Source organism: Bradysia coprophila, unplaced genomic scaffold (assembly GCF_014529535.1).
Source record: "Bradysia coprophila strain Holo2 unplaced genomic scaffold, BU_Bcop_v1 contig_137, whole genome shotgun sequence".
Classification (NCBI taxonomy): Eukaryota; Metazoa; Arthropoda; class Insecta; order Diptera; family Sciaridae; genus Bradysia; species Bradysia coprophila.
In genome coordinates, this window is record NW_023503408.1 from 818598 (window position 1) to 843503 (window position 24906).

The following is a 24906-nucleotide window of genomic DNA, read 5'->3' on the forward strand; positions in this document are numbered from 1 at the left end:
ACTATCCAAAACTGTCAAGCCTGAGTGAACTTAAGGACGCTGTTAGTGCGTATTCACTTAGCGACCACTTCCGTAATTCACAGAGACTCGATAAAGAACTGTAGAAGATTGACAATACTAACTTTGGAACACAGCGACACGTAGCAAAAACTAGCAAAAAACTGCTACTACCAAAAACACTCTTGCAGTTCTGTCACCATGTCAACTGTTTGGTACGATCAAGCAAATCCTACAATTTTTAAGAATTGTCAACCTGGTCAATCCGGTGATTCCACAGATAATCAAAGCGTTAGTAACGATTTGTAATAATACTTAACTGTTATTGATATGATCGTTTTCCGCTTGAGTCTCTCAGTTAATGTGCCTACATCGCTTCCGCGTAAATGGTGCTGTAAAATGATTGCTAATGAGTACGCGTTTGTCATTACAAACCGATGTGATTACGCGGTTGATTATCGTAGAAACACCGGATTGACCAGATTGACAATTGTAATTAGTGTTTTTGTATGGAGTTGTGGGAAATATGAACATGTAGCAAATATGTAATATTTTCGAACAATTTTTTTTTTAATAAATTCAAATACAGCGGATCGCAGCTAATAACTAGCAGAGTTGTTTTATTTTTTACTTACTACAAGTTCCACATGCGGTGTGGAATGAGTTTACATTTCGGACAACACTACTGAATTTTTTGACATTTTGAAATTTGTTGTTGCTAATCTGTTGGTGTTTTCGGTTTTTATTTTAAGTGAAATTTTGTTTTCGATTTTACGTTATATTATTTTTGTCAAAATTCTTAGCTTAAATAAGGCTTGCCATAGCTGAGAGCTGCTTCGGCCTCAGAACTTGGTGGCGGCCCTAGGACAGTGTAAAACTATCCATCTTCAGTTGTTACACTGGTTCCTTCACAAGACAGCAGACTATTTTATGCATTGTTTCGGATGTATTAACGTTGGTACTACCATTTTCTGTCGTTTTCCGGCTCATTTCAAATTTAAACGTCTCGAAAATCGGAAGGAAAGAGGACTTTTCGCTCAATGTCTCGGGCAATTTTTTTAATCACTTTCGGAACTTTTTTTGGTCATAGTTGAGACCTGTGCCTTCTTCTTCTTTTTCAGCCTGTTTCTATCCACTGCTGAATGTAGGCCTCTCCAACTTCTTTCCATTTCGTACGATCCATTGCCATTTGCTGCCAGTTTGTACAAGCAATTATCTTAATTCCGTTTGTCCATCTCTCTGGTGGTCTACCTATAGCTCGTCTTTTATATGGTCGCCAGTTCTTTCGGATCTTTTTGGTCCAACGTTCGTCTGTCCTTCTTGCAAATGTCCCGCCTGTACCGTCGAACCTGTGCCTACTTACACAAAATCCGTTCGTAAGACACCGACCAAAAATGGCGTCAAAGTTAACGGTTTTTTTGTGTAGTGTCTACGAAAAATGATAATATTTCCGTCATTTTGTTTTTTCAAAAAAAAAAAAATCTTCCATAAAACTTAGGTAATTAATGTACCTTTCTAACAAAAAAAAAAGGAATCCGAACAAAGTCACGTCTATCTCCAGTTATAGAGATTCTTAGTTTTACACTAAAACGGTTCATCGACCTCAAGAAAAAAATTTAATTCTACAACTTTCAATACTCTATCAGAATCCATTCACAAAAATCTTAAAACCTTGAATCCCACAGAGCCACTTTTCGTGACACAAGCGTCTGGAGCAGAGTTGGTAAAAAACGGAGGACGAGATTCGGTGGAATACCGGAACTTGTCTAAAAGTATCAACAAAGCAAGGAGATCAGATGAAAGAAAATATAATGTCCAATTGGCTCAAAACATAATTGAAGCTAACTGCAATATGAAAGTCCTACGGAGAAAAATGACAAACGCCAAAAAAGAAATCTTCAAATTACGAGACAAAACAGGAACGATCCAAACGGATCGAAATGCGATATTAAATATTGCAACAGAATTTATGAGAATTTGTTTTCTTCAGCAAGACAGAGTCCAACGGAAGAAACCGAAGATAGACCAAGAATAAGAAACGTGGGATCGGAGGATATGCCCGACATAACTGTTGATGAAGTCAAGTAGCCGAGATGAAAAACAAAAAGTCTCCCGGAGAAGATGGTGTCCTAGTGGAAGCCATTAAACTAGGTGGAGACTCCTTATTAAAGGCAATCACGGCTTTATTTAATCAATGTCTCCAATGGGAAGAAGTACCAGAAGCCTGGGAAAATGCGGTAATTACATTGCTGCATAAAAAAGGAGACTAACAAAGCTGGAAAATTACCGGCCCATAAGCCTATTGTCAACACTCTACAAGTTGTTTATGAAAATCATTACGAAGAGGAACACTAACAAGTTCGACTTCTACCAACCTGTTGAACAAGCTGCTTTTCAGATCTGGTTTCAGCACAAACGACCATTTGCAGGTGATGAGAACGCTTATTGAGAAGTGTCGTGAATACAACATCGACATAGTCTTGCTATTCATAGACTTCGAAAAAGCTTTCGATTCAAGTGGAAACATGGTCGATATTGGACGCATTAGACGAATGTAGAGTAGACTCAAGGTACTCCAACACAATTCGATATGTGTACAAAAATGCTACTTCATGTAAAAAACTTCATAAGAGCACGGAGAAATTCGAAATCGGCCGAGGTGTAAGGCAGGGGTGACACCATTTCACCGAAATTATTCACGGCGATTCTGCAGAGTATTTTTAGGAAGTTAAACTGGAGTAAAATGGGAATAAAGATAAATGGAGAGTACCTGAGCAATCTCCGCCTTCGCTGATGACATTGTACCGATAGCAGCGAATCTAGGTCAGGCTCAGCTTATGCTACAACAGTTAAGTGAAGAGGCAAGCAAAGTTGGCCTCAAGATGAACTTATCGAAAACAAAAGTCATGACCAACATCGGGGGCGATAGAGGAATCAAAATTGGTGACACTGTCATTGAACGAGTCGACAGCTACGTATATCTAGGACATAAACTGAAGTTAGGTCTGGACAACCAGACTGCAGCGTTCGGAAAACTCATATTAATTTTCAAAAGCAAAATGAACAATAGTCTGAAACGTAAAGTTTTCGGCACTTGTGTCCTTTCCAGTGCTCACTTATGGAGCGGAAACGTTAACTTTAACGAAAGCATCCGAAGATAAATTGAGAGTGACACAAAGAGCCATGGAACGGAGTATGCTTGGAATAACACTCAGAGACAGAATGACGAATCAATGGATTCGACAACAAACCTAGGGTCGTTGATGTCATGGAAAGAATAGCATCTCTGAAATGGAGCTGGGCGGGACATATTGCAAGAAGGACAGACGAACGTTGGACCAAAAAGATCATGAACTGGCGACCATATAAAAGACGAGCTATAGGCTATAGACGAGCTATACAGAGAGATGGACAAACGGAATTAAGAATATTGCAGGTACAAACTGGCAGCAAATGGCAATGGATCGTACGAATTGGAAAGAAGTTGGAGAGGCCTACATCCAGCAGTGGATAGAGACAGGCTGAAAAAGAAGAAGAGGAAGAAGAAGCGTCTGGACTATCATTTCTCTCAACAACATTTGGAACTCGTCACAACTAAAGGAACTTACAACTGAAGTTTTTCAAATCAAATTGCCTCTCAGTGCTGCTGTACGTTTGCGAAACTTGGAAAATGACATCGTCAATCGAAAAAAAATCTGAGTCTTCGTCAATCGATGCCTCTGATACTGAGAATACGCTGGCCCGAAAGAATTGCATCGGCCACAGACAAGACGTTCTATGCGCGTGGGAAACCGATGATACGGGCAATAAGCTTATAGTCAACGTATAGGGCGACATACACACTAGGGTGACGTAGTCACGTACGCAACAGATATACGGGTTCGTACGGGGCTCTGGGCTCAGTCGCAGCAAACGCTCCGACTGTTCTGATGGGTCTTTTTTTTAATCAGATTGGTAAGTGCTCGCGCCCTCTGTTTCAATTTAAAAAAAAGAGTCTAATAGGTTAAATCGGAAATAATTTTACAGTGCAATAGTTGTTGTCTCGTTTTCGGTCACATGAAAAATAGGATATCGGCAAGCCTCGATCGCCCGTCTCATGTATCAAAACGTCATTTTTATTACGACGAAGCTAGTTCCAAAATAATTTTTAATTTACCTTAGAGTGGAATATGATCTTTAATAAAACCAACCAACCAACCAACCCACACCTCGAAATTCAATTTGATGGAAAATAACATTTTGCCATTAATTCCCGATTCGGTCCCGAACACGTTAGCCCACCATCGACCGGTAAGCAAATGCCATTGACGAATCTTTGCGATGCCAAGTATTCAATAGCAGCTGATGTATCCGTAACTGACCCAACTCTGCCGACTAAATATGCATCTTTAAGTTGATCAAAAAATCCTGCCGTGCTATCAACACCAACTGATTCAAAAATTGGAGTTTGAATATCTCCTGGATTCACAGCATTCACTCGAATCCCTTTGGATGCTAATCAATCGCAGCACATTTTGTGAAATGATTGACTCCCGCTTTTGATATGCTATACGACAGGAAGACATCGTATGCATTAATAGCCGCCTCACTCGACACATTCACGATATTTCCATTAGTTTTTTCCAAAAATGGAACGGCTAAATGAGATAAAACGATCAAACTCCTCAAATTTGTGTTCATAACTCGATCGTATTCGTCCGCATTAAATTCGGGCAATGTATCGGATATAAATACTCCAGCGTTGTTCACTAACACATCCAATCTATGGAATTGTTCGATTGTTTCGTCGATAATGTGTTTTGCATCTTTCGTAACATCAGCCACAATTTGCAATGGCTTTATCGAACCAGATGCCTCAATTCGATCGGCCACTTCTTGTAAACGTTTTTGATTTCGACCAACCACTGCTACTTTAGCTCCTAATTTGGCAAAGTGACAAGCAGCATCTGCACCAATTCCACTGCTCGCTCCGGTAATCAGAACTACTTTCCCAGTGAAACTCATTTTTATTACAGTGATCTCTTTCCCGTATTAATCGACAGACTAACTGTATATTGTCAGTCCAATCACCAGTTATTTATAGTCTTGTCACATTTGAATACATCAACCTGTGTATTGTAGTAGATGAATGCGTGTTCATTAACACAATGATGATATGAACAATCAAACAATCATCCAAGTACACGCAATTACTTACAATTTGTTTTCATTTCGAAATAATTTCTACTCGCTATACTGAGAGCAACACACGAACCTCTCCAATTAGAGAGATTGCGATATCAAAATTGACGTCAAGCTTGTAAATTGTAAGTAACTTCTCCACAACAGATGTATAGAGAATAGAGACCGAATAAAGTAGAGGTGTTGTGTTACTTGGAGACTTGGAGTACACCAAGGCAGCGTATACTCAGACCACTACTCTTGAACATTGTCATTAACTTTCTTGCATCATACCTAGAAAGGACTTCGACGGTAGAAGCCAAAACCACTTTCAAAAAAATCTTCAAAGCTTATGTGGCTGGCACTTCTTACCAAAATTTCTCCAGTTACGCGAGTTTTGGCTTCTAGGGTCGAAGTACTTTCTAGTTACTTATAAAAAATTCCACTAGAAAATGCGTCCGATTTCAGTAGGCGAGCTATGTTTTAACTGCTTAGTATATCCGTGAACTCGAATTTCTTTTGTTTTTCTCATTCTGTTTTTAAATTGATTGTTTTGTTGATTTTAAATGGTATTTTCTATGTTAATGTTAATCCCAATTCATAAGCCACCTGAGTCAGGTGACCTGACCAAGGCCATTTGAGAAACAATCTCTCAACTATTCTCAATGCATCGGAACTAAACGTTTATTTGAGTAATTGCGGATGTATTCTGTTTTGTGAAGGGAACTGTGGAACAACTGATGCAGTTCTGTACTGTCCTCTGACCACCGTAGTACGATTCCTGAGGTCGAAACAGAGTCTTCCTTTCGATAGGAATTTCGTGGTGTGTAGAGTCAACTTATTATATGTTACACACTTGTCACGAAGAAGTCGAGGCTTGCCGAGACTGATAGTGACAAGTGTGTACTCTATTTTATCACATATGCGAAAACGAGACAACAACATAGACCTGAAGTGTAATGTTTGAATTAAACTTCTAGTGAAGTAATTTTGACATCCGAACACCGCGCGTATGTGATAAACATTTTAATCGCATACGGTGTGTGTGTATTGTGCCCTATATACACGACGTACATAAGAGTAAACAAATTTACTCTAGAGTGCTAACGTTTTTGCAAGTAAAATTACATCACTAGATTTTGAAATGTTTTCCAACTGCGATAAAATACCTCACTGATATCATCATTTGACCAAACCTCCATTCCCCAAAACCTATTCCCTAACAATCCTAAAGACGACCGTTTCGGCCCGCTAGTCTCAATGATCATCACAGTTCTTCTCTATAATTCCAAAGCGAATTATAAAGCGAAACAAACTTCTTAGGGGCCATCGTCAGGGACGTTAAAAAGTGTACATCATTGAGACCGTATGCGTTCGACGGTTTTTCAGGTGGGACACTAATGACACTCCTATCACTCAAAACAGAAATATTACAACAAAAAGTAAACGTAAAGAAAACGTACCTTACGCTCTGCGGCCATAATCAAGCGAACCAACAAAAAACTTTCCGGTGACGACGTACGAAAATCCCTCCGGCGACTTGAGAAAACCTCTTCAAAGACAAATGAAAAAACGAACGAAAAAACAAAGTCAAAGGACACTAGGTCGAACACAAAAAAATCTTTTAAGAAAAATGGCAACGGTAGTGGCAGGTAATCAGAACGAACAATTCGAAAAATACACCATGAACAGAAACACCATATTAGGGACAAAGGCTGACATATCTTCTTGCAAATGTCCGTGAATCTGACGCATGTAGATTGGCTTTTCAACGTTACAATTTGGGCAACGAACTAAATGCAACAGTAGAACTCACCCACTACCCACAGCGTAAGGCTGTTAGACTATTAACTCAGCTGAAAATAAACTTTAGAAGACGACAATAAGGGCCAATTCTTTGTCAGAGTCAAATACGCGATAAAACGACAACGTAAATAAGTCTTTCAAGTAACGTTATCCCTAGAGAACCTAAAGCCACCGTTTCGTTCCGCTAAATTCAAAAACTTCGAAGTTCATCTTTACAATTCCCGTGAAATATAAAGTGAAAACAAACACATTGGGGAACTCATCAGGGACGACAATGTGTGGTAGTTTTTCAATTTTTATGCGTTCTACGGTAGGGCGGGCAAACTTTATGATCAAGAAAGTGAAGCAGAAAATTAAACCAAATAAAGATCCAAATACCAATCGATAAAACGCTTTAATTGTAAAAAATAACAAATTCAGACCTTAGTTATCAGCTCACGTACGCATTCATTCATCCATTCTTGCACAAAAATTCGCTTTAGTGAACCTCTGTTAGTGTAGTTGAATTTCGGTTTTTCATATTAGTCTATTTACTCCGTTGCCAAATCGCAAAGTTAAAAAGTATGCTTGAATTGAAGAAGCCATTTGATGACTCGAACTAATATTCGCGCGTACACGTCTCTTATATACAGCCTTATAGCAGTAATGTACTATAATTACATCGACTTATAATTATGAGTGAAAATATCGCAATCTCCCTATTTGAAACGAATAAAACATTGAACTTGAGCAAGAATGATGATATAATAAAATTTATAACTTTTTGACGACTGATTAACATCCAAGGTTTTCATTCTCTTCATTCGTTAATTTAGTATACGTATGGCTATTTCAAACATTTCCATGCAGAACGTTATTCTTAACATAGTTATTTGCATCACTTGGATTGAAACCACGAAATTACAGTATACGTGTGAGTTCGTATACCGAGAGAATAATTTTTGCATGAGTATGTATGTTTCGGCTAGGGAAAAATCTCCGAGACGATATTATCGTCCGAGTGACGATGATATCGTATCAGACGACAATAATATCGTTTTGAGGACGATAATATTCTTTTCTGTAACAATATTATCGTCCGAGTGACGATAATATCGTATTAGACGACAATAATATTGTTTTACCGACGAAAATATCGTTTTTTGTAACAATATTATCGCCCATGAAACGATATTATCGTCGATTGAAAGGATATTATTGTTTTTTGCGACGATAATATCGTTTCATGCAACAATATTATCGTTTTTGCAATGATAATATCACCCGTGAAACGATATTATCGTCCAAGAAACGATACTATCATTTCTGAAATGATATTATCACCAGTGAAACAATATTATCGTCCGAGCGACGATAATATCGTATCAGACGACAATAATATCGTTTTCCGGACAATAATATCATTTCATGCAACAATATTATCATTTATGCAGTGATAATATCACCCGTGAAACGATATTGTCGTCAAGTGAAACGATATTATGTTTTTGATACGATATTATCGTATCAGATGACAATATTATCATTTTCTGAAACAACGATATTCTCTCAGCTGCAACGATAATACACTCGGAGATTTTTCCAGTCACCGTATGTTTCGTCGTATGCAAAAATAATTCTCGTGGGATACGAATTCACACACATACTGTGATTGAGTGGTTTCAATCCTGTGATGCATAAAATTTTACACTTGCCACACCATGAAATACACAAACAACAAAAACAAAGCATTTCTATCGCATTTGTACACATCGTTCAAGGTTAAACTTAAATGTATAGAAGAAAAAGAAGAATAAAAACGAAATCGAAAATACGCGATACAAAGCTGAACGAGTCGATCGTTCGATGTTCATTATAATACGGAGAGTAAGCTCCGCCTTCGTTTCATTTAAAATCAAATTTCTCTCTTTGGCGAATAACGTAAATAACCACAGGAAATGCCACTATTAAGTAAAACATTGCTCACATCCCTAGACCTGTTTACAAGGTCTTCTTCTTCTTCTTCTTTTCAGCCTGTTTCTATCCACTGCTGGATGTAGGCCTCTCCAACTTCTTTCCATTTCGTACGATCCATTGCCATTTGCTGCCAGTTTGTACCTGCAATATTCTTAATTCCGTTTGTCCATCTCTCTACAAGGTCTGCTGAAAGAGAACTAAAAAAATTTCCGATAATTTTTGGCGCGTGATATTCAGTGTTTTCATGGTGAGGCGAGTGTAAAAGAATTATTCTACCGTACGATCCAGTAGAGTTCTGGAATCATTACAAATTTTGACGAATCCGACTATGAATTTCAGAAGAGACACAGATAATATCAGTGCAGTGTATAAAAGTTTGATGCCATCCACTTGATAAGAGAGCTTTCGTTTTTGTTTACGTTTTGGCCAGTCATCTAGCTTTTGTTTATAAGTGTCAGAGTAGTATAATGGCAAAACTGGTCGGTGGATCGGTGTTTACTAAATAAGCAAATGTTCTTGTAAGGTTTGACCTGTAAATTTGTAAATAAGCATCTCGCTCAGTTTCTTAAGAATGGTCGTTCTGTATGTTTTAGATAATAAAGACTGATGATGCAGCAATAAGCTGCGAAACGTCTCGCAATAAATTTGTTTACGTTTGACATGACCGATAAATCGAGCAAAGATCACAACTTAGTTTTAGATTATAGTCGATGCGTGTTTCATGATTTCCCTAAAAAGTGGCTTATCTTGGAGCTATGAGCGTTTTAAGTGCGTTACATTTTTGAATTTCGACAAATTTTCTATTTTCGTCAAATTTTCTATTTTCGTCAAATTTTCGATTTTCGTCAAATTTTCAATTTTCGTTAAATTTTTAAATTTCGTCAAATTATCGAATTTCGTCAAATTTTAGAAATCCGTGAAATTTTCGATTTTCGTCAAATTTTTGAATTTTTTAAATTGTGAAATATATTGCTTTCAAGAATGGAATCCAAAGGGAAGGGAGCCGAATCATCTGCCACTTGTTGACGCAAAGTTTTTTTTGTTATAATTTTCTTTCTAAAATTTTTCTTGTAAAATTTTTGTTGATGAAACTTTTGCGTGCTTTCCTCATTAGCTGCCATTTGTGACGCAAATCTTTTTGCGTGTCGAATCTGTAAGCGTCACCTACAGTTCTTTTGTTAGTGGATAACAGGACTTGCGTCACACCTCCTTTGTAAGTGGTTTTGGGCGATTGGCGATTACCTATGCCAAACACGTTTCCGAAAGAACAAATCAATGTCGACAATGTTTTATTGCTTCAGGATCCAGGAACAGGACGAGTCGGAAACGTCTACACTTCCTAAATTGAAAATTGGACGGCGGAAATGCCACCAAACAACAGTCAACCCATCACCCAGTTTTGTATTCAGTTCATTCTGTTACTCAAAATTGTTCTCAATGACGTTTGCTTTGCTTTCCTTCGATATTGTCGCCGAGTTGAATGGTGGAAGCAGGCCTATGTGGAATCGATTTTGGGAATATTTGGGAATCGATTTTGGGAATATTTGGGAATTTTTGGGAATGTTGGGAATTTTGGGAATTTTCGAGTGGTACCGCACTGATAAGAGTTGCAAATAGTTGCAAAAGAGTTGCACGCCCAAAAATTGAGTTGCACGAGGAAAAATAGTTGGAAATTCAGTGCGGTGACCCTAGGAAATTTTAGGACTTTCGATGAAGTATTAGCATCAACTCTAATCTGAAAAACTGTTGAGTTTCGGAAGAAACGTCGTCATTTTTTATTATCGAAAATGTGTAATATTAAAATTGAATTTTTTGTCGCCCTGTGCGTTTACGTCCACTGACTGAATCATCGAAAACACCGTAGAACCATTCACTTTTCCTTCGTATTGTACTGGATTTACGTCTTCTCTGTTGTTGGTGGATCCAATATTCCACGGAAGAAGTGGGATCGAATTGCTCTAGGTTACACATATTCACATTAATGTACATATAGTTCCACAGTGCTTTAGGCGATAGAGATGATCGTGCTGCGCTTTTAATATAAACCTTTAACAAAAAAAAAGTTAAGAATGAATTTCATCCAGCTTATATGAAAATGAAATTCAAGCCACATCCGATCCGAATGATCGATGGCTCTATAGAATCTTTAGGCTCCCCTGACAATTATGTGGAACAACTTTTTTCTGGTTGTCTTTTGTTTTTGGCAGTACAGTTGTAAAAGTGATCTAAGTGAACTAAAAGTTGAATTATTTCGCCAATAAACAGACGATTTATTTGGAAGTGTGCAGGTTTATAGTGTTTAGAAAGACGCTGCGATACATACCCAAAAAAGGTCAAAAGGTCCGTGTATGGAAGCGCTGTACATTGAAAATCAGTATCAGTCAAAAACACTCAAGAGAGTAAAAGTGACGCAAGTCCCTGTGCATACTTCCAAAACAACTGATATCGCTGGAAGTGACGCATTCTGCGCTTGCACGCAAAAACTGTAACAGCAAAAATTTGACCAAAGAAATTCTAGAAACAAAATTTTACCAAAAAAATTTTGCGTCACAAAGTGGCAGATGGTTCGGACGTATTAGGACATATTCTTGCCTATTTTAAAAAATTTCTTAAAAGTACTTTCCTCAAAATTTCATCCAGGACGATAATATCGTCTAAAATTATAAATTTTAAAATATTTTCACGACGATATTATCGTTTTCTTGACGATATTATCGTTTAAAAAAACGATAATATCGTTTTTTTGGACGATACTATCGTTTTTTTGATGATACTATCGTCTAAAAAACGATATTATCGTTCAAAAAACGATAATATCGTTTTTTTGACGATAATATCGTCAGGAACGAAATCGTTTTTGTCAAAAAAAAAAACGATATTATCGTTTTTTAGACGAACGATACTATCGTCCAAAAAAACGATATTATCGTCCAAAAAATTTTCATCCAGGACGATAGTATCGTCTAAATTGAAAAATTCTAAAATATTGTCTGGACGATAGTATCGTTTTATTGTCGATATTATCGTTCAAAAAACGATATTATCGTTTTCTGGACGATATCACCGTTCTAGAAAATCTAATGGATATTTTCGTTCGATAATATCGTCCTGGGCGATATTATCGTTTTCTTAAACGATAATTTCGTCCAGGACGATACTATCGTTTAAAAAAACGATAATATCGCCCAGGACGATATTATCGTTTAGTTTTGGGTGGTAATATTGTCCAGGACTCAATTTTACTCAGAGGTGCAGCAAGAACCGAATTCTCTTCCAAAATATCGAAAAACAATTGTCAGAGGAAATCACCTACACATCAGTGTTTAAAAAAGGCGTTTAGTTCGTCCCTAAATAATTCATCTTTTTACGAAATGAATACCAACTTTGATTGTACATAAAAAGCGTTTTAACACTCCGAGCGATCCGGCCCATTGCCCCGGAGCGAAGCGGAGGGCCGCAATGCGAGCCGGGCGCCGGAACGGTGTCGGAACTTAGGAGTTTATTTTTTTTTCTCGCATCGTCTCATAATTAGTCTGTGTAATTTTTCTATATAAAATTTAAATTTACGGAACCAAATGAACCAATTTTTAATATATATTTGCCGTCTATAAAAAGGTGTTTATCTACAAGATTTTGTGTTTCGTCTTCAACAACCATCCAGAACGATAATATCGCCCAGGACGATATTATCGTCTAGAATTTTTATTTTAAATAAATTAAAAACGATATTATCGTCCCGGACGATATTATCGTCTCAAATATAAAAAAATAAATTAATTAAAAACGATATTATCGTTCTGGACGATACTATCGTCCAGAACGATAGTATCATCCCAAAAATTATCGACCAGGACGATAATATCGTCCAAAATAACGATAAATTTGTTCAGAAAAAGAAAATAACGAAAATATCGTCCAGCGGATATTTTCATCCAGGACGATATTATCGTCAAAAAACGATATTATCGTTTTTTGAACGATAATATCGCTTTTAGACGATAGTATCATCAAAAAAACGATATTATCGTTTTTTTAAACGATAATATCGTCAAGAAAACGATAATATCGTCAAGAAAACGATAATATCGTCCTGAAAATATTTTAAAATTTATAATTTTAGACGATATTATCGTCCTGGATGAAATTTTTTTGGACGATAATATCGTTTTTTGGACGATAATATCGTTTTTTGGACGATAATATCGTTTTTTAGACGATAGTATCGTCTAAAAAACGATACTATCGTCCAAAAAACGATACTATCGTCTAAAAAACGATAATATCGTTCCTGACGATATTGACCGTGTAGTTATGTCGTCTCATCATCGAAATCCGTTGTCTAATCCAAAACCGAAGAATAGTTCAGTGTTTTTGGTAAACCGATCGCCGAACGACAAACTTGTCGTTAGAAACGTCGATGATTCAATGACCCTATCAGTAAACGAAACGCAACCCGAAAATCGTATGGTCAAATGGATCAAATCAACGGATTTCACCTGTAATAAATCGGCCGGATGTCGCTCAACCCAAGCATCACAATGACTCCACAGATGTCAAAAAATCTCTCAAATTACCACCACCACCGGATCTCGAAAACCCGACGTCTAATTCTAGTTCTGTTGGTAACTAAATCGTCCATTGCAAAACCGATGCCCGCTGAGGTCAAAGACTCAACAATTCAACCGCAAAATGATTCGATTCGGTCTCAACGTACCTTTACGCCGGCAACAGAGACACATAAGGTAGCTTATTTATCCCAATTTGATCCGTCTACTACCGAATCGCAAATTGTCAGCTATTTCCTACGGAAGAATGCAATAACGTCGGCTGAAGATGTGTCATGTAAGATATTGGTTTCGCCCTATGAAAATATGAACTTCGTTAGCTTTGTATCATTCAAGGTCACTGTGAATTCTGACATATTTGACTCTGTAATTGACAGTGAATTGTGGCCCGAGGGCATTGTTGCTCGTGAGTTTGTAAAGCGCTGAAAAGTCAATGAATTTTGTATTTTTGATTTTGAATTTTGTAAGAAGTAATTTAATAGCACTGTAACTTAGTTGTAAATATTGTAAACATTTTATTCAGCCAGTTTTTTGTCGGTGACAATAAATTCATTCATTCGTTCATTCTTTAAAGCAAGCATTTTTACATTCTTCCTATGATGCGATCAACTTCGTCCGCAATGGAAGAACATCGGCTATGCAGATATCGTCAGATTGGCAAGCCTTTTGGAATGTTTTTAGAATCTGTAGAACATCAGCTAAGAACGCAATGAATTTTAATCTATCGTCGCTAAGCCATATGTCTAAAAATGAGTTCAAATTCTTCGATTCAAAATAATGAATTGACGCTCGGTAATTTCTGAGGATAGCATTGAACAAGTTATAGACATATTCTGTCCATCGAACTTCGAAAAATGCTGGATAACGGACTGGTGCATTTAAATTATTTTTGCATGCTTCTAGCTTTAAATCTTTGGTTCGAACGCCAGATTTTCGAATATACGTACTAAGCTTTATGCAATGTTGAATCGTTTTAGCAATCGAACTATTTCTGCATGTTGATTTCGATGAGAGATGGATACCCTTAATACCTACCTCGATAAATTTATTTTATTTTAGTTTTCTCCTACTTCTCTTCTTCTTCTTTTTCAACCTGTTTCTATCCACTGCTGGATGTAGGCCTCTCCAACTTCTTTCCATTTCGTACGATCCATTGCCATTTGCTGCCAGTTTGTACCTGCAATATTCTTAATTCCGTTTGTCCATCTCTCTGGTGGTCTACCTATAGCTCGTCTTTTATATGGTCGCCAGTTCATGATCTTTTTGGTCCAACGTTCGTCTGTCCTTCTTGCAATATGTCCCGCCATCTCCATTTCAGAGATGCTATTCTTTCCATGACATCAACGACCCTAGTTTGTTGTCGAATCCATTGATTCGTCATTCTGTCTCTGAGTGTTATTCCAAGCATACTCCGTTCCATGGCTCTTTGTGTCACTCTCTATTTATCTTCGGATGCTTTCGTTAAAGTTAACGTTTCCGCTCCATAAGTGAGCACTGGAAGGACACAAGTGTCGAAAACTTTGCGTTTCAGACTATTATTCATTTTGCTTTTGAAAATTAGTCTGAGTTTTCCGAACGCTGCCCATGCAAGACCAATCCTACGTCTTATTTCTGCAGTCTGGTTGTCCAGACCTAACTTCAGTTTATGTCCTAGATATACATAGCTGTCGACTCGTTCAATGACACCAATTTTGATTTCTCTATCGTCCCCGATGTTGGTCATGACTTTTGTTTTCGATAAGTTCATCTTGAGACCAACTTTGCTTGCCTCTTCACTTAACTGTTGTAGCATAAGCTGAGCCTGACCTAGATTCGCTGCTATCGGTACAATGTCATCAGCGAAGCGGAGATTGCTCAGGTACTCTCCATTTATCTTTATTCCCATTTTACTCCAGTTTAACTTCCTAAAAACACTCTGCAGAATCGCCGTGAATAATTTCGGTGAAATAGTGTCACCCTGCCTTACACCTCGGCCGATTCTGAATTTCTCCGTGCTCTTATGAAGTTTTATACATGAAGTAGCATTTTTGTATATCGAATTGTGTTGGAGTACCATGTTTCCACTGAATCGAAAGCTTTTTCGAAGTCTATGAATAGCAAGACTATGTCGATGTTGTATTCACGACACTTCTCAATAAGCGTTCTCATCACCTGCAAATGGTCGTTTGTGCTGAAACCAGATCTGAAAGCAGCTTGTTCAACAGGTTGGTAGAAGTCGAACTTGTTAGTGTTCCTCTTCGTAATGATTTTCATAAACAACTTGTAGAGTGTTGACAATAGGCTTATGGGTCGGTAATTTTCCAGCTTTGTTATGTCTCCTTTTTTATGCAGCAATGTAATTACCGCATTTTCCCAGGCTTCTGGTACTTCTTCCCATTGGAGACATTGATTAAACAAAGCCGTGATTGCCTTTAATAATGAGTCTCCACCTAGTTTAATGGCTTCCACTGGAACACCATCTTCTCCGGGAGACTTTTTGTTTTTCATCTCGGCTACTGCAGCTTTGACTTCATCAACAGTTATGTCGGGCATATCCTCCGATCCCACGTTTCTTATTATTGGTCTATCTTCGGTTTCTTCCGTTGGGCTCTGTCTTGCTGAAGAAAACAAATTCTCATCAAATTCTGTTGCAATGTTTAATATCGCATTTCGATCCGTTTGGATCGTTCCTGTTTTGTCTCGTAATTTGAAGATTTCTTTTTGGCGTTTGTCATTTCTCTCCGTAGGACTTTCATATTGCAGTTAGCTTCAATTATGTTTTGAGCCAATTGGACATTATATTTTCTTTCATCTGATCTCCTTGCTTTGTTGATACTTTTAGACAAATTCCGGTATTCCACCGAATCTCGCCCTCTGTTTTTTACCAACTCTGCTCTGCTTGCGATCAGGTCTAATGTTTCTCTGCTGAGTTTTGATTCTTTCCCTTGGACGGATTTGCATTTGGATTTCATGAAATCCATTATTGTATCGACGATTTTGGTATTCAATTCGTCCAATGTTTCACATTGATTGTTGACGTTATCTAATTCGGCAGCCAGTTATGATGTAATCGATCTCATTTTTCGTTACACCATCTGCACTAGCCCAAGTCCATTTCCGTTGAGGCTTTCCGGCAAAAAATGAATTCATTGCGTACAAATTGTGTTGCTGTAGGAAGTTGAGTAGAGTATTTCCACGCTCATTTCTTTGGTCGTTGCTAAAACTACCAATAGAAACTTCGGAGTCTTCTTCTCGTTTTCCCAGCTTCGCATTGAAATCACCGATTAGATATTGGTAATGTGATGGGTTTTCGTCCAGAGCTTTCTCGACATCTTCATAGAATCTTTCTACTTCTTCGTCATCATGGGTGGACGTGGGTGCGTAAACCTGAATTAATTTGACACTGTATCTGTTATTTATCTTCAGGCTTACGTATATCACTCGATCGGATATGCTTTTCGTGTGAGTTATGCGATCCGACCATCGTTTATGTATGAACAATCCGACACCGTGCATCAGCATCTGACTGTCACTTCCTCGATAGAAGAATGTATGCCCTGATTGTAATTTCAGGCATTCCTCTCCAGGTTTTCTCACTTCGCTCACTCTTCGCTTACTCTTTTTGAACATTCTTTTCCATAAAGCTTTGCCCATTCTTTTGAACCTATCTGAGCAAAAGGTTATTGGCGTCCTTTAAAGAACGTCCTTCTAAAGCTTAACCTAGTAGCTAATAAGAATTCTGGGATCGTTCTATCCTTGGGCTTCCTGATCCTTCTCCTACTGCCACATAATAGTTTGAACAGACGTAACTATATACGAAATAAAGGTTATTTGCATACATCATGTGTGTAATGTATGGTGTGACTGAGAGATGTAAAGTCAGAATAAATTATATACCTTCCACCCATCCATATATTGTACATACTACCTATGTTGAAAACGCGTCTAATGCTTGATCCAGAAACTAAGTTTGATAGCAGTAAAACACCAGACAATTCATTTTTATGGTGTTTATTCGATAACGCTTCAAATTCTAAAAAACGGTAAACAAATAGTTCAAACAGTTCAAATTGTAACGAAATTAAACAATAAATTCCTCACTTTTAGTATTCTCAGCTCTCGCGTTACAACTTTCCTGACTTGTACCGTGCAATGATAGAATCCTTTGAAATTAAATAAAAAAAGTAATTCACGCAAACCCAAAATGAAAAGATTTAAATCAATCTTACTGGTTGTCAACAAGAATTCAACAAATCCATAGGAATCGCTTCCTTTGATCAACGATTCGGCAAATTCTAATAAAAAAATGAAACAAAGAAAAAACCTGTCAATAGACGCATGGATCTAATTAGAAAATCTTTTAAACTCGAACTTACGACAGTGAAACCGTTAAAACGATTACAACAATTGCACAGCACAAACTTTCCCAAAATTTATCGGACCAATTCAATTGATTATAAATTATTGAGTAGCAAAATTTCGATAAAATTCAACAACATCACATTGATGTGCTCTTGACTATGAAAAATCTTTATCGTAATAAAGAACACTTCCGTCGATCAATCAAACGTTAAAGTTATTGTCTACGCAATTCGTCCAATCGGGCAATCGTTATCAGTGTTGTCGGACAACCTATGATATTATGACATATTTGTATATGGTTTCAAAGTTGCAAAATTGAAATACATTTTAAGTTCACAATTTACAGACATTTCACATTGGATGGTAATTGTACATACCGTACTACCATACACTATGATACATTATTATTCAGTATCCCTTTCCTCCCTTAATGTTTAATCATCTAACAAAATTTTAGTTTTGCTATTTTTTCACGTGGTGATTATATGTCACCTCAGCGTACACTGTACAGATACCATCAAATGATAGTTTGCTACCGAGACGTATGACGTATTTCTTTGCAATGAAATTCTTTTCTTTTTTTTATTCTTGTGGCGGAAATCATTTCAATTAGGAAAATGAGTGTACCAGTACCAACGGTAATGTTTTCTTTTTTTGTACAACACACAAGATCTCATCCATGTTCATTAATTGACTGAATTTAATTTCAAATTTAGATGGGGTTCACCTTTTTCAGACAAAGCGTTCAGAGGAATAGAATTCGAAATTGAAAGTAAACATTTTTCAAATTATTATCATTGGTGAGTAGTCGGTGCGTCAGTATATTTATGAGTACGTAGTAAATGTGTCGATAGATAGTATATTTATGTGTGTGTAAGTTATACAACTAACAATTTTTCTCAGTGCGAATCCACTTTGGTGTAAATTACAGTAACATAATTATAGGAATGAAAAGGTTATTGACCAAGGCTCGACCCCATCTTCATACGCGAATAGTCTTCCCCTTCTTCCTCGCGTTATCCTTGCATACAACTAGTATTTGGAAAGATTTTCCTGGTTTTTAGTTGTTTTAACTTTCAGGGTCAGCGTTAAATTGTTTAAAAATTAATTTAAATTCATAATTGCCACTCAAGGTAGAATTGCAACTAGTGTAGAGTCAAATAGAAAAAGAAACATTGAAACTAATGAAAACTCGAATTAAAAGTGAGTTTGAATAAAGGCATACAATCAATTCCAATTTGATAATTTCGTCTCTTACTATACCAGCTTTTTTGAAAATAATAAAACTCGAATCTAATAAAATGTTTAAGATCAACAATTAAAGTTGGCATGTTGCAACGTATAAACTTCTAAGTGTTTTGTAAAAAATAAAAATTATTTCTAAATCCAAAACTTATTCAGATCAGTTACAGTCACAAAGAAGTCGGCGGCAAAAAATAAACTAGGCTCGAGTAGATTTTTTGACTAGGTACTCGTAATTCATTAGTTTGATTTCGAAAAGTGAGGGCAATTTCTGCGAATAAAAGTTTTTCGAAGTTTTCTTGATTAGTAAGATCGGCAAGCCAGGGCCTATTATGTAGAATTAATTTGCAAAATTTGCAAAAATTCACAGAAATTCACAAAAATTTGCACACATTTACACTTCATTTTCAGCACATTTTGCAAGTCTTTGCGTTCTTTTGTCTGTTTTAGTACAATTTAAAGTGAATAAAGCAATTAATTTGACTTTGAAGGTGTGTAGAAGTTATTTTTTGAATTTTTTTTGCAAATTTGTGGAGAATTTTGTGGGAATCTTTGCAAATTTAATTCTACATAATAGGCCCTGGCAAGCACCAAATTTCAACTTAATCAGTCTGGCTATGAAATTTAAATTTGCCTTGCTAACTTCTCAGCAGTCTACGAATTTTTAGAAGTTACCTGAAAACAGACAATTAGCATTTGATCCTCTAAAAGGTAATTACTGTTTACTAAACAGTGTTTAGGTGTCTTGACTTAACATTTAGGAAAATTGTTAACACAACTACATTGCTACAATTTTAGCCATTGCCTATCTTTAGATTTTTTTCAATTTTCTAAAATTTTCGCTATTTTTCGAGAACGTTTTGAGAACCTAAAGAAAATTAAAGAACATTTTCTAAAAGGTAGATACTGACTTTAACTCCACTCAATGCCGGATTATCAAGTGGGCCCGGAGAGCTTATTTATTTATTTAGCGTATGACTTCGTTCTACAATCAAAAAATACTTTTTTCGTCTAAAAATATAAAGAAAGCGCATTATCACAAGTTTCAATTGAATGACTAGGTCACAAAAACGATGAACAATAAAATCACCCGGAGTTATCATACGTTCAAAGTTCTAGTTGCGTTAACCAAAGTACAACGTACGGCATCAGGTTCCAGGTCAACTATATCTTGCAGTTGTCCTTGGTATGACAGAATCAAACAGCCGGTGAGAATGTGATCTGTTGTCTGTCGTGGGTGACCACATTGACAAGCAGGGTCGTCGATGTAGTTCCATTTATAAAGGAGGTCATTGCATCTTCCGTGGCCCGGAGAGCTGAGAAGTGAGAAAAACAATGTTTTGAAAGTAGAAAATTGCCAAATTTTCACGCTCGCTCCGCTCGCGAATATTTATTTACTTAAGGGAAGGGAAAAGACTTTAAGGTTTTTGTTTTTGTTTACGTTTTAATTACACACACATATACTCACACATACTGGAAAAAAAAATCTGCGACAAAGCATTTATTTATCATGTTTTGAACAGAAAGACCGAGCGTACACAACAATTAGCTACTTGAAACTATACATTTATGCCGTTTGTCACATATATTTTTTATTTATTCGTCAAAAATTGTCAGTTTTCTTTCTAAACAAAATCGAATACGCTATATCGTTGGTTGTAAACAATTGGTCGCATACGTCGCGTCGCCGGTATTAATATGATCACGACGATTACGATTATAATCTGGTAATACAGAGACGTGAACGGCCGTAAAAAAGATTTGTGGTAAAATTAAGTTTGATAATTTTATTTATTGATTCCAATTTATTTTGATTTACACGGAAAATTATCCAATAAAAATTACTCCAATAATGCGTATTGTCAAATTGTCATGCCAGATTATGAAGTGAAACATTGCAGCTTTTGATGTTGAATATAAATCATTCAATGGAAACAGGTCTGTTCCAAGGCATATGGCAGGTCACAGCTCTGCTTCTAGCATGAACAGAAGAAATATTTCGAGGCTTATGCAATCAAAATAGGCCTTGAAATTTCTCGTAAAGATAGGAGTCATGATTTCTTAGTGTGAATAAAAACACACAACACATGCAAACGGGCACGTACACATATTTGAAAATTTGGAGGCTTTTTGACGTAGGAAAAATGAGTGTTCGTGCTAGATGCAGTGCTATGGGCAGGTCCAGGGCAGTTGTGGGGTCACACAGTCCGTTATTTTATTAGATATTTGCGGAAACATACAACCTTCGATGATTCAACATACAAAAAAGTCACCACATCATCACGGCGATTATAAACATCACGTTAGGCATTTTGTCATGAGATGTGATGTGTAACTCGCATATCTGTAATCTGTATCAGTGTGACCTCAACAGTATAAAGCCTTGATAAAGTTTTCATCCGTTGACATAATTAAAAATTTTGTAGAGAAAATGTTCAAAAAATCAAAAAAATAGTTTAGTCTAGTTGATGTTATGGCTCTATGGATAACCTTGTCTGCTTCCGACTAGTCCAAAATACTTTTTACCAGACCGTGGAACAAATTTATATGATTCAGAGAAATGATAAGCACCAACTTAGAACAATCTTGGCGAGATAGAAGGAACATTGGAATGATAGTTGGCTTCTATGGGAGAGAATGTGAGAGAATTTATATGTAACTCTCTAACATTTTCTCCCATAGAAGCCAACTGTCATTCCAATGTTCCGGCGTACCGACTTATCATTTCTCTGATATGATTGTATAATTTCAAAGATTCCGTTTTCCCTCGGTGTACTTTTGGATAAATATTAAACTTCCGTCCTCTAAACAAACAAAACTACCCTACCATTATTGGTATGAAATTGATCTCGTCGTCACAATTATTTGAAACAAAGTTATCAAAGCTAGAATGTTGTATCATTCCAGCAAAAAATGAACTCTAAACAGAATATTATTGTCTGTTGTTGGATTGTTTGCCAATGTCCAACAAAAACATTGAGCTCAAATAAAATGTGATTTCTGCATACGGAAGTATAGGGAGAACTTACGTATAGTAATCAAGTTTTATCTCTTTTCAACTTTCTTTATAAAATGTCCGTTACTTCTCAATCTCGTGTATCAAGATCAAGAGTGTAACGAGTGATTTTGTAACAAAATCACTATATGAGTTTTGAAATGAGAGCCGAATGTGAAATCTAAGAATGCGTTGATTACGTAAATCAGACCATCATTCAATTTGTAGTGAATATCGATTCAAGTGAGTTCAAATTTCACATTCAAAAAAGAAAAAAAACAATCGTCTAGCTCAACTAACTAGTCAAAAACGAAAATAACAACAAAAAGCGACGATCACGGCCTGAAATTTGTTCGGACAAAGCGTTAAAATGGTAAACAATTTTTAATTTATTTGTTGCAAACAAATTGAATTCTACTGCTTTCTCATGTCAATTTTTAACTTCGGCTGTGATAATTTCATTTGCTCTTTTGCTTTTTGAATATATCTAATTGCAGTAATACCAAGTACATTGATTCATTGATTTCATAATTATCAATTTTTCGACTCTTCAACCCAATACCATGAAATCAGAAACATTAGCGAAATGTATAGAGTTTTCCCATGAACACATGCACATTCGTGTTGTGCGTATTGCAATTAGATGTAAAGATCTTCCGTACAACAAAATGCATGAGAACAAATTTCATTAGTTTAATCAGTCGCTAAACTTATTGGTGACGCTTGTAATATGTAGTGCCTTTCGCACATCGAATTTAATTGAAAGAATTAAAAGCTGGGAACTTCATGTTCCACATATAGAAATGTCTCCGGACATATGCAAGCACATTCAGTTGTGAAATTTCTTGCAATATTTTTGAAAACAGCGGCTGGTAGCTGCTGTTAGTAGTTGTTTTATTGTATACGCGACTTTCGATCTGGTTTGCACTCAGTTTTCTTTAGATTATCGTTTCACCATTTCTGACGGGTCAGATATACACATACATTCGCATGTATAATGGTAATATACAATTAGAGCCATTAGAGCTCTGAACAAAGGGTCTCTGTAATATCTCCACCTAGAGATTGGGATTATTGAACATAAAAATTGAGATACAGCGCAGTTGCACAAAATCCAGACAATTTATTTCATTTGAGTGAAGGAGAAGGATTTACAAATCGCCGGCACTGCCGGTTCCCGACCAAAATAAATACTGGACACTCTAGTCGACTAATATGTCTGAACCATGTTCTAGCAAATTGAAGTGAAAGATATATAAAAAATGAAATCGTCGGCACTGCGACGTTTGCTAATGCTCAATTTAGGTTCCCGATCAGAATAACTCCCTTGTATACACTAGTCGACTAATAGTTCTAACAAACTGAAGTGAAAGATTTGAAACAAACAAAATCGTCGGCAGTACAAGCACTGCGACGTTTGTGAATGTTCAATATAGGTTCCCGATCAGAATAACTCCCTTGTATACACTAGTCGACTAATTGTTTAAACAAACTGAAGTAAAAGATTTGAAACAAACAAAATCGTCGGCAGTGCAACCACTGCGACGTTTGTGAATATTCTCGATCAGAATATCTCCACTGGATCATGTCCGGAGCGATAGCGGAGGACTTGACGCAGTCTAACTTCCAAAAAAAGAACGAAGAAATTTTTTTGAGACGCGGCAACTATATATAGGTGAGAATTTCAGTTTCTACCCTTTGGTTTATATCACCACAAAACATATTCTATCATATTCTCGCTTCAAATACGAGCAAAACGAGCTATCACACGACTATGTAGGTTTAAAATTGCCGGAGATACATCGTTTTGAAGTTGGTCACTTTTCATACAAAATGCACCAAATTAACGTTTTCCAAACAATCAAAATCTTTCAACTTACTCTGTATGTTTCTATCTATCTATCTATCGACGGTCGATATCGGAAACTAGTCAGCCAATCTCCATGAAATTTTGCAGGAACCTCAGGGTGGGCATAAAAATGAAAATGTGATACGCCATTACCCCAGGAAAAACCAGAATTTTGTTTTATTGGCCTCGAAGTGGTTTCTGAGTGTGGTTTTCGAGGGTCGGAAACGTGTTTTCGGCTGTAGCTTAGCTGTATTGAAACCTACAGAGGCGTGCGACCCATCAAATGAAAGGTATTCGTAACACGATTCGAACAAAAAAATAATTTAAAAAATCGGGGCAGATTCGTTTGAGTGATTAGACGAATTATCATGTGGCAGATAAATTTTCTTGCTGGTCTGTTCCTGAACATTTGCCACTTTGCGACGCAGATTTTTTGGTAAAATTTTGGTTGTTTCCAGTCAAATTTTTTTTTTTTTTTAATTATTTGGCAGATGATGAGAAAACCTAAGCCAGCTTGTTTGAACTAATTGGGTGTAAAATTTAATTTTTGCGTAACGAAGCTGAAAGCGTCAACTCTAGCGATATCATTCATTTTAGAAATTGTATTTCAAAGACTGCGTCACACTTTTCTCGAAGAGATTTTTGTTGGGCTACACTAGTCGACTAATTGTTCTGAACTTTCTTCTAGCAAACTGAAGCAAAAGTTTGCTAATGTTCAATGTAGGCTCCCGATCAAAATAACTTCCCTTGACACTCTATTCTACTAATCTTACCAGACTTTATTCTAGCGAACTGAAGTAAAAAAAAATCGTCGGCAGTGTAACCATACGACATTTGTGGTTGCCAGTGTAACCATACGACATTTGTGGTTGCTATAGTCGACTAATCTATCTAAACTGTGTTCGAGCAAACTGAAGTAAAAGAGGGCCAGATAATTTAGGTTTTGAGAAAGCAGTATTGTTTTTAGATCTTATTACAAATTATGCTTGTCTTAT

At 36.7% G+C, this 24906-nt stretch overlaps 1 protein-coding gene and 1 long non-coding RNA gene across 2 annotated transcripts; both read right to left on the reverse strand.

Annotated features, from left to right (window-relative positions):
• Positions 1-4491: 4491 nt before the first annotated feature.
• LOC119073128 (uncharacterized oxidoreductase TM_0325-like) lies at positions 4492-5001 on the reverse strand. Its single transcript, XM_037178427.1, has one exon. It carries the CDS (start codon positions 4999-5001, stop codon positions 4492-4494), a length of 510 nt encoding a protein of 169 aa, XP_037034322.1.
• A 12468-nt stretch (positions 5002-17469) lies between these two features.
• LOC119073119 lies at positions 17470-17758 on the reverse strand. Its single transcript, XR_005087001.1, has 3 exons — positions 17693-17758; positions 17565-17626; positions 17470-17496 (listed from the first exon to the last, which is right to left on the reverse strand). It is a non-coding gene; the product is annotated as an uncharacterized LOC119073119 (long non-coding RNA).
• Between the last annotated feature and the right edge of the window lie 7148 nt (positions 17759-24906).